This window comes from Lactuca saligna, chromosome 7, assembly GCF_052625555.1.
Source record: "Lactuca saligna cultivar CGN05327 chromosome 7, ASM5262555v1, whole genome shotgun sequence".
In the NCBI taxonomy this organism is placed as follows: domain Eukaryota; kingdom Viridiplantae; phylum Streptophyta; class Magnoliopsida; order Asterales; family Asteraceae; genus Lactuca; species Lactuca saligna.
The window spans coordinates 20,167,833-20,179,789 of NC_136423.1; the positions used below are offsets into that span (position 1 = coordinate 20,167,833).

General features: G+C 33.8%; 1 protein-coding gene across 1 annotated transcript; it reads right to left on the minus strand.

The window, feature by feature from the left end:
- Window positions 1-1,036: 1,036 nt before the first annotated feature.
- LOC145005358 (choline transporter protein 1-like) lies at window positions 1,037-5,888 on the minus strand. Its single transcript, XM_078964435.1, has 10 exons — window positions 5,483-5,888; window positions 4,377-4,738; window positions 4,002-4,147; window positions 3,568-3,751; window positions 3,031-3,104; window positions 2,800-2,913; window positions 2,370-2,726; window positions 2,008-2,268; window positions 1,668-1,895; window positions 1,037-1,531 (listed from the first exon to the last, which is right to left on the minus strand). Exons 1-10 carry the CDS (start codon window positions 5,686-5,688, stop codon window positions 1,343-1,345), a joined length of 2,121 nt encoding a protein of 706 aa, XP_078820561.1. The 5' UTR covers window positions 5,689-5,888; the 3' UTR covers window positions 1,037-1,342.
- Between the last annotated feature and the right edge of the window lie 6,069 nt (window positions 5,889-11,957).

Sequence of the window (11,957 nt, forward strand, 5' to 3'; positions counted from 1 at the left end):
ACCCATTATTATAGGTAAAAGAAAGTAAATTTTTTTTATATAACCAAATGGTCATATTACTATTCAAAAAAGAGTGGCCAATCAAATTGCTTGTTTTCTCTCGTGCTCGTTACAACCGGAAATGACTTAACAACCCTTTAACGAGCAAGAGGGGTAGTGTATGCATTTTAACGGCATTGTGGATGCTCCCCTCGGCAACAATGAGATGCAATATGCCTCATACCGATTGCTCTCAGAAAAATATCAAAGAGTTTCGAGTAAAGTGACAACAATGTAAGGGTTTCAATTTTAACACATATAAAACTTGTTGGTAATAGACTTATATATATTACGTACCTGATCTAGATCTCATAATGTTCTATCGTTAGACAAGTGCAATGTGTTGCATGTTCTAATTTCAATATGGATTGGGCTTCTTAAAACAGTGGTGATGCTATAGTGTGTCAAGATGGGTCACTTGACCTACCTAAATTTAATTTTTTTTTACAATAAATTATATATAAAATATATTTATGATCTACCTTAAATATTTTGTATGGTATCTAAATGTATTTGGTAAAAAAAATATAGGAAGAAAAAAAGTATAAATTATAAACAATATAAGATGTTATATTTAATAGCATGAAAAAGTCTCATGTGGCTCCAAGAAAAAAATAATAAATAGGTTTCCTTTATAAATAGATGTTTTCTCTTTCACCTTTCCACACCACAAACTTGTTTAGATATGTTTTTGAAAGATTTACTACAAGTATAAATTTGTTTTAGTTATTTTTTTAAGAAAGATCAATTTGGATTTGATCCTTTCAACACCAATTTTTATATATGTTAAACTAATTATTTTCTAGTTGAATTGGCATGATTGAACCTAGCTTTCTCTTGAACTGACATGATTGAACTCGGTTAGAGAACCACATGATTTTCTCTTCTAAACTCGTCACTGCCTTAAAACGTCTCAAAAGCAAGGTGTTGACCATACTATACCTCCCTTATCAATTATCACCTCCTTACCAATATAGGACAAACACGTAGAGTCTGCTTGTTGCAAATACAATAAAAGCATAAATCAAATCTAAGAGGTGACAATAGTCCAGCAGTCCACAACCGAAATAGATTAACAAGGTGGAAGTTATCATAACCTTACAAGTATAGATACATCACATTCTATATATATCAACGATCCACAACCCTAAGTAAAGCAAAACCTCAAGTTTGAGTAACCCCCGTGTGAAATCAACCATCCATGATTTGCCTTGAACTACACACGTCAGTGCGATCTCAAGTTCTCAACCATTCACGATCTGCCATGTGGCCATGATGACCGACGTGTAGATTACTTTGTGATTCATTGGTCATGTCTGTCCGCCTGATTTTGGTCGTCTAGGGTTTCAAAAAGAAGAGGTGTGGCGTATTGTGTTGTCCCTCGATGCTCCTCATCGGAATCTTGACAATAGGATAGTATGATCGTGTCAATTGATACCTCTACCACCGCAAAAAAGAGGGTCGCCACCACAAAACCAAGACCCCAACACACCTGATGCAAGTTCAACAACCACGAATTTAGTTATTAACACGTACACATGAGAATGAGATGATTATCATAAATTCAGCAAAAGATTTAGGGTTAAATGTGAGGAGGGTAAAACATGAGGGACATTTAGAGAACTTACTAGCACTGGAATCAATGGTGACGAGACTTTATCATGTGCGGATTTATACTTGTGAGTATCCAACATGAGAAATGCAAATAAAGCACTCGCAAGGCTAACACATAACTTCCCAAGAAAAAGAATAACATTCCCAATCACATTCACCTTCCCTATTCGAAGAATATTGTTCTTAATCAACTCAGTCGCCATTGCAGAAGCTGCAAAGAAGCTTTCACCTGTGATAGCAATCTGCAAAGTTCAAAGTGCACACAAAACAAAACAACAATCATTCTCTTGATTTGACTTTTCTAGTCAAACAACCCATTCTTTAACTTCAAAACCAACACCAAAAGACAATTACCATTATGTACGCGTTGTGGTTCACCGATCTAATGATCCACTCGATACACGTAAGGGCAAAATGGGAAGAAACCGACAAAACTTTTCCAACCCGGTTGTGAGTCTTGATATCAACTACCATTAGTTTCTTACGCAATGGCTTTAGTATCCGAGTTAACGACTCAATGAATGAAACCATAAGAGAGCCAATAGCCACCGATCCAATGTTATACCTCACAAGCCTCTTTACCGAAGAGAATATAGGAAGAAATGAAATTTCTTGCTGCATAAATAACATAACATCAATTACAAAATTTAAACAACTAGCTATATATCAGTGTATCTTTTTGACTTAATACAGAAAGTCAACGAAATGAGGCTTACAAGAGCTTCACCATGGCCCCAATAATGAGAAGCAACGGACCCCGCAATAACTGTTGAAGAAAACGCCTTAACAAACTGTGTAACCCAATACCACCCAAAGAGATGAAACAAGATAGCAATCCCTATATGAGGAGTGTAATGGATTGTATGCCCACAACACCTTTCACAATTCACTTGCTTCATTTTAAGATCATAAGCACAACAATTTGCATTGCATCTATCTCTAACAACTTCCCCCGAACTAAGTAGATAAAGAATAGCAGAAATCCAAATCATGTAAAAGATTCCAAGAACCGCATACGGCATAATCGGGAAAATAATCAACGCCCTTACTTCTCCTATAATCTTCGATGCAACCTGGATAATCAAGAAAATATATAAAAGATTCCAAGGGCACTTTCGTAAAATCGATTTTGATTCTCGTTCTTGCCTTGAGTACGGAAGTTGCCTTAACGATTCTCCGTGCTATTGCAATGGATGAGAGGATGGCTACCACCATGATAACAGTCATAAACACTGCAGCTAAATGAAGATGGACACGTTCCTGAAGTAAAAACAAAAAAAAAAAAAATGGAAATTATAAAGTTATGAGATTTATTTAAATGTGAAGGTAAAAAGTAGTTTGTAAGTAATTTAGATGATACGGGTACCGGGTACATACCCGCCCGGATAAGTGATAAGACGGGTCATGGGTGCCAATAATTGGGGTGATAGCATCATTCCCGATCCATCCAGCTGAACGTATGAAAGTAATAACAAGATTCAGCTTGATATTTGTTTGGCTGTTTAGAAACCAACATTACAAATATGAAATATGTTATGTAAAATGTGAACTTATGGGACATGACTTAATCAGGTAAGCTATATATGAGTGTTTTCTTTTTGACTTAATGCAAAAAAGCACGACTTCATACAGAAAGTCAAGGAAACTTAAGTCTTTTTTCTTCTATTACCAATAAGCATTTTACCATCGAAAGACTACCATTATGCAAGGGTGTTTTGGGTATTTGGTTAGTAGTGAACCACAGTTCTTATTATGCCTGCGTTTACTTTGTCCTTCTGTGTAACCAAATGTGTGATCATTTGCTCAAATATTTTTCAAAACGTCATTTATCACAATATCACTTTATCTAGAGCTAATATAAGCTTTAGAAAGAGCTAATACATCAAGACATCAAACAAAATTCTAAGAGCAAACCTTTCAAATAGAAGAATATGGTGACAGAAATGATGAGGATATCAAAAAGGGCAACTGTTATCCATGTCATTGCAGACACAAGACATTGAATCATAGCTAGCCATATCACTGATAAAATTAGAGGTATGATTCCTCCACAAACAATCAAAACAGGCCATGATTTCCCAATATCTGCAACATAACGCTGCAAAAAACAATGTGTAGCATCTTAATTTTCTATCCAAACATTTGAATTTGATTTAAACTCGTGTTAAATGCAAGAAACAGTAATATACAATGCTATTATTGGGTAGATTTTTCAAAGTACATATTAATAAAAAAAAATGGAAATACAATGGTGTAATAGAAAGAAATCAAAGTATGTTGCTATTTTTTGCATCTATCAATAGTTGTGAAAGTGGATTAAGAGATATCAACAAAGATAGATGATGAACCTTTAAGACAGATGATTGAGAGTTTATTGACTTGTGAACTGTCTTATCTAATATCATGCCATCATCAACCGTTTGTCCACCCATCATGTGCCATTGTTGAAGAGACACGTTCGATTTGCGTGTCATGAACTCACAACTCCACAAAACTACAAAAGTGTGAGGATATGATTAACAAAAGATGTTTAAAAATATTGAGAAAATGATGGTGGGAAATGGAATAGAAAAAATGAACAATTAGGACTTAATGGGGAGCTTGAGCTTGATTTCCCCATTAAGTCCACTAAGTCAAAAAGAAACACCACCTTACTCGTATAAGAAATTCTATCAATGAATGCAATTGAAACAAAATAATAATAAAAATTGTTTAGCACTTACCATTTACACTAGGAAAAAGGACAGGGTAGCATGGACCAAGTAGTTGTAAGGAAGATTTTCTCATATCGGGTGTTAGGAAAGAGAAATAATCATAATCCCTACTCACCCATTGCTCCATTGAAAGCCGAATTTCATCCCCTTCAGGATAATTGCATACCCATTTAAGAGTATCATTTGATGGCATTGGACAATCCCTCAAACAAATGCTTTTGAAATCCTCTAAATCCGAGTGAGTATCTTTGAACCCACTTTCAAATACTTGATTCGGGTTCACCCAATATCTCACTCCCAACCCATGAAGATTTGGATTTCCGTTTTTGTCACCACATACATTGCCTTTGTAGTCCAAACCATGAGTCAGCCTAATGAGAAACATCAATGAATTCACTATTATTTAGGAATTTTATGTGTTTGACTCGTCTTTTGTATAAAATGCAAAGCAAATCGACCCAATTTTTAAGCAAATAGCCAAATAGATTGGGATTGCCACCTATTGTTTAATCTATGGATTGTATGATTTGATAATTGAAATATCGTTGCTTTTTGGTTGTTTTTGTTCCTGTTCTTGTTCTTGTATAGAGAATATATGCTAGGAGTGTCGTTGAAGTAATATTACCTTTACGAGGTTTAATGGCTTCTAAATCACACACACATACGCACACACTAAAGTAAACTGAAACACAAAGAGTAATTAAAATTTTAAACTATACTATTGGCCGTTTAGTGCAAACTAACCATCTTTCTTACGTAAATGTAAAAAGAATCATCGTTCTTGTGAAAATGCCAAAAAGTACTTTAATTTACAAGAATGAGCGATTGTTGACAGATTTTGGAAATCTAAATGCCAAAAGATACATCATACTTGTTGTTTTTCAACCTAAATAGCTCATTTACACAGTGTTGGTTTGCATTTTTGCAGAAGCTATTGTTTATTTTTGGCAAAAAGCAACAAGGATGGTTTAATGAATCAAGAAACATGAATTTGATCAAGTATTTTGTTAAATACTTCATATAGAACCCTAAATTGATACGCACAAACACACAAATCAGAAGGGAGAAAGGGGTTGCAAGAAACTTAATTTGATCAAGTATGTTGACAAACTTACCTTAACGGGTTACCTTTATGGAACCCAAAACTGGAGTTAACAATTAAAGCAATCCAAAAGGCAATGAAGAAGACAAGAAATGGTATATCTCTGCATTTTCTACCATGCCTGATGACGTCACCCGTCTCAATATTTTGATCTTGCCCCCCATTGCTTGAAGATGGAAAAGGGTATCTTCCGATCACTGCCCCTAATGGAAACCTCATTTTGATTTAGTAGATATCAAAAACCAAAACAGATATTTAACATCTAGGGTTTGCGTAGGAGCTTGAGGAACACGAGGACTGTGTGGGTGTGTGTTTGCAGAGTGAAACTAGTGTGTGCGAGTAGCAGGAAAATGTGAAAGCTTCGACAGTGGGTCTTGAAATTCTCTATATTGAAAAATCTAAAGAAAAAGACGATAATCAACCTACCGTACCACTTTTTGAACCGAGATTTACGGAAAATTAAGCTTACTTAAATCATAAATGGCACAATATTACAATTTTTTTTATGAGTGTAAATATTGTCCGGTCATATATATATATATATATATATATATATATATATTCAGATTCATTTGAAACCATTCTAATTTTGTGAGACCGTGAGATCAAATTTAAAAATAATTTTAAAATGCAAAATAAATGGAAAAATCCAAAAATTCTTTTTTTAAATATTATTTTCGGAACTTGAATTAACTAAAAAAAATATAAAAAAATATATTTAAAAAAATAAAAAAAATTCCGTTTTTTTTTTTTTAAAATACGTGAAATATTCTAAATAGAATATTACACTGACATATTCTAAAAAATAATTTTAAAATGCAAATAAATGGAAAAATCTAAAAATTCTTTTTTAAATATTATTTTCGGAACTTGAATTAACTAAAAAAAATAAAAATAAAAATAAAAAAAATAAAAAAAATTCTATTTTTTTAAAAAAATACGTGAAATATTCTAAATAAAATATTACACTGTACATATTCTAAAAATAATTTTAAAATGCAAAATAAATGGAAAAATCAAAAAATTCTTTTTTTAAATATTATTTTCGGAACATGAATTAACTAAAAAAAATAAAAAAAATAAAAAAAAATGTGTCTCACGGTCTCACAAAATATAGGTGGTCTCAAATGAACCTAACCCTATATATATATATATATATATATATATATATATATATATATATATATATATATATATATATATATATATATATATATATAATTTTATGATCATGAGATTAAATCTTTTTAGTGAGAAATTCTAATATTCTAGTGTATATGTAATATTTTAATAATCTAAAACAATAATTTAATATATTTTATACTGAAATATTTTAAAACATATAATATTAGAATATTTTGCATATTTAATTTTTACGAACAATAGAAAATTAAAATATTTCATTAAATGGTCCCTTTTGTTTTTTTTTTTTTGCATTTAAGGGGAACAAAATGTAGTTTTACCGGCTAAAGTAGTCAAATGACCTGTTACAGGTTTCTTAGCCTAGTCACACTCCAAGTCATGTAATGAGTTCATTCGGAGTCGACTCGCCCTACACGTCACCGATTTGAGTCGAATCGGTTGCTTGGTCCCTAAGGATCATTATGGTCCCAATATATATAAAGGGGAGGGTTTAATAAAGCAAACCCTAATACATTATACCTATTTTCGGCCAAACAATTACCAATAAGAAGGAGACAATCCCTTTCACGAGAATCATGAGATGGCTACCCCACCACCGTCACCAGATTCGATCTCATTAAATTCTCAAGACCGGATGAACTTCAGTGACATACACACAATTTTTTGCGATTGTGGGGAGAGAGTGGCAGAAACACAGGTGGAGTTGGATCGCATTAAGGAGGAAATGGGGCGTGGTTCTGTGATATCAAGGGTCGAAATGCTTGTTGTGCAGCGTCGATTAGACCGTCAGGATAAGAAGATGCAAGCTATGACAGTTACGCTGGTGGGACTGGTGGTGGCGACGCTTGGTTTTCTGGTGGACAAAATGCACACTCTAATGTAATCGTGCTTCTAATGTTGTTTGTTAACTCGCTCTTTGTCTGTGTTTTTTGTGTTAATCTGCAATATTGTCTATTAGGGTTTATGTGGATTAGTGTCTTTTTGGTGTAATCGTTTGAAGTGGAAGATGAAGTCCTGTGTTAGCAGGCATTTTGTATAAATCGATATGTAATCGTTGACTAAGCAATATATTAGTTTAACATTAAAATAAACTATGTTTATAACAGTAACCCTAGAATTGTCGCCTTAGTTAATGAGATAGTTGGGGGTATTTCGTCATTTGACATTGTACTTACCAATATATATCACTCACATAGATCCGATACCATTTACTCTTTGTTATTTCTTGGTTGGCTTTCTCTCGGTCCAAATTGAAGGTATGAAGATGGATGGAAGCTTTAAACCAGTGGCATGTTCCTGTGGGTATGATGTTATAATACGAACGTCAACAACTCGGAGCAACCCAGGTCGAGCCTTTTACGCTTCCCCCAAAAAGGTAAAAATTGATTTTAATTTTTGTTTTATTGTTGCCCTGGATTTGAAAACTATTTGATGCATAAATCATTTGTTTCTCACAAATATCTAATCTCAGGATCCCCGAAATGGGTTTATTTGTTGGGTAGATGAACTTCATACAACGAGCACAACTAATGAGGCTATGATGATTGCAACTTTGCTTAGGTCAAATAAGAAGCTTCAGTCCGATGTTTGGAAGCTTAAATTTAGTTTATTTGTTAGTTGGGTTATTTTCTTTGTCATAATAGTGTACAGGTTGTAATTGGTTAAGAATGGTAATTTATTGTTGATTTTTAATAATTTCGATAAATGTGATTTTGTGAACCAAAAAAAGTTGTAATGAAAACATAGTTTTTGGCTTACTTTATATTTAATATGCATGGACATACTATATTCGCAGATTAGTTTAGTGGACCACAATTGGGACCACATAAATATACAATAATACATAAACTTATTAACACAACCATGCACGTTCATTACATAATATGGACATGCATATCGGATCTCAAATAACATAACCATAAACATATAGGTAACAAAATCTAGATATAAAATTGTAGCACCTGGTTCCTGGTACGTAGAATTTATCTAAGTATTTGCAATTTTAGCCTTGGACTCGGCGAGTTGTAGGCCCGACTCGCCGAGTAGAGACAGGATATGGAACACGTTTAAGTTGGCGACTCGATGAGTCCATATCCTAGACTCGGCGAGTCCCCGCTGTCTGATGAACCCCTAAATTTCAAGGGTTTACACCAGGGTTGTGTTGGCTTTTTTCAATCTCAAAAATGGAGAATTAGAAACCTAAAAAAACAAAATTATTTTATTATGGTTAGACCAAATGCACTATTAAACTTGGATACGGTAGATGATAAACTAAACACTTGGGGATTCTAAGAGATTCAAGCAAGATCACAAAGTTCAAAATACAAAAGATAATACTTAAAAACTCACAAGGATATCGGTAACATGTTATAAATGCTTATACTTGATAAATATATGTATTAAAAATCCTCATAAAATGCTATCACTCATAAACATCAATACTGTTTGATGTTTATACAGGACACTAGTTACTTAGTTATGATACACTATATATGTTCGTATTAGATACTTATGAGTTCCTTAGGAAATACAAGCACTTGCATATTGTTACGAATTACGGTTTCATATGACTTCTACACTACTAACTCGACTGATATTAGATGGGTATTATTATCACTTATACTTACAACAATTTTTTCATACAACTTATACTATCTTTTAACCAATCCTAATAGGACAAAATCATGCCTCCAAGAAGGTCTACTAGGGGTCATCCAGGACCAACACCAACTCCGGAACCAACACCGACACCAGGCCCCACATTTATCCAAACACAACTGCTAGACTCAGCGAAAATTGAATAATTGATTGTGCAACTAGTCGATGACGCCTTAGAAAACTACAAAGCCATTAGAAATACAACATCTAGGCAGGATAGTGGTGGAAGTAGTGTAGGAGGAAGATGTGGAAGTAACTCACACGGTGACAATAAGGGAACAACGAGTTTATGAATTACAAGCCTTCATTTTTCTATGACAACGAAGGAGTAATTGGACTGACACGTTGGATCGAGAGAGTGGAATTTGTATTCCACATTTCGTGCTAAGGACTGCAAGGTAAGTAAATCAATCAGTATTATGATTGGAATCATTGATAAATCTTACTTATAAATTCTTAATAACAACTATGAATACAAATATAAGTTACACATAAATCATTATAAGTGTAACTTAACTTACAGAGTTTCTAGGAAAAAAGTCTAAAAGTTCACATGCAGAACTTCGACTCCGAATACTTCATCTCGTCGGTATTGTCAACGCCGCCACACCTTGCTAAAATGCCCGAGACTCAGAAGTTAGATCTTGGAGATTTGGGAAGGATTTTTATAAAGAGCTTGATTGAAATGGTGTGAGAAAATGAGAAAATCCTTACTCTAATTTATAGGCATGTTCATAGGGCACATCATGTCGTATTCAGAGGCGCGATACTCCATGGCGATGCTCCATCCTTTTGAGGTGGCACGTGTTACGCTGTTGTTGGTCCATGTTGACAAGATTGGTAGAGGGTCCAGCCTCAAATTTTCCAAATGGCGCACCTCGGTTCCGCCACGTCACCCTTAGCAAGTATTTTTTCGTGATTTTTGAAAAATCATAATTTTCACATACGATCTCCATTTTTTACGTTCTTTATATCCGCGCGTAGGTATTTCCAAGTACCAACATTCCTTTAGATCATAACAACTAATTCTTACTTTGTTTTAAATTTATATTTTATACAGATTACACTTTAAAATCTTTGTCAAAATCATAACTCCTTAATATGAACTTCGTTCTTTACCATCTATATATTGATGGATTCGTATTTATGAGATCTTCAATGTGACATCGCCAATTTCACGGCCAAAAAAGACCGATTTGTTTATGCTTTGTTTTTAAAATTAAAGAAATCTTTTAAAGAAAACAGTTGCAGAATTTATTCCCAAAACAAAATATGATAAGAATCTATCAAAGCATTTCTTTAAAGAAATGTATTTTCGTTATATAACAAAATCTCAGGATGTCATGTTCAATACAGACCAAAAGCATAAACAGAACAAAAATAGACCTTACAACAGTTATTCATAACTACTGGCCTATAATCCAAAATCTCTCGTTATGTCAGCCAACTTATGCTCTCGTATCATAACCTGTTATACAAAGAAAACTGAGAGGGTTAGGCTTGGGAGCTTGACTCCAAAGCTCTGTCAAAATAAAAGTATGGGGAAATACTACTAGGGTACTCCCGTACGCTCCCGTAACCGACACACAAAATTTTCAAAAAGACTTTATACATGATAGTACTTCTGGCACATTATAGTACTCTGGTATGTGAAAGACTCGTACCCAAGAACATAATAGTACCCTGGCACAAGCAACACCCAAGACACAAAATCTTTGAAAAGGACTTCGTACATAAAATGTACTTCTGTACGTAGGACGTACTCCACCGATCATCAATCTCACAACACACGTACTCTTAATAAGAGGCTACCCAATGTCCAAACTTAATTGAACTAAACATCCCTATTTAAGTCTTAACCCAGCACTAGGCAAGCCTACAATACCAATAATCAATTTTCGATACTATCTCTGTTTAGGAAACGCTAACTAGTGTATAAGTAACACAAAGTTTTAAGTAATAATATCGTATATACACATCTTAAAACATATTGGACCATAACTGGTTCGCATCGTGTATATCATCAATTATACATATAACACATGTTTTGAGCAATAGCAAATATTTCACACACATATGTATATTTCATATTTTAATCAATACTCGTATTAAAATCACGTTCATAAAAGGGACTATACACATGATACCTTGTCGAATGAACTCATAGTTCAAAAATACATAATCCATACTCCTGGATCTAAAATTTACCTCATTAGCTAATCCATATTCTCGGGTCTAAAACTAACCTCCTGATCTGATTCATACTCCCAGATCTAAAACAAGTTTATCTCTATATCCTTTTATCTCATGATCCAAATCATCTTTTATCCCATACCAACAATCTCATCTACCCATGCTCTACCCAACATATTCATAGATACAAAATACGTATACAATTTAACTCATTAAAACCTATATAATTTATCCATTCCACAATTTTCTCAAATAAACAACAATATATGCAAACATGACACGTATTTCATAGCAAATACTTAATATTTATGTGTAAGAAGAAAGTGACTATACACTCACTAGATCAGAAGATGATCTGGCAACACTACGGCTTGTAGAAGTAGTATTCTTTGTTGAAATTGTGATCTCTTCACACACCGGGCTTCTCGCGGGCAGAGCTTCAGCTCGAAAACTCTTTTCTTCTCGGGATCTTCGGGCTTCGGGATTTGCTTCAT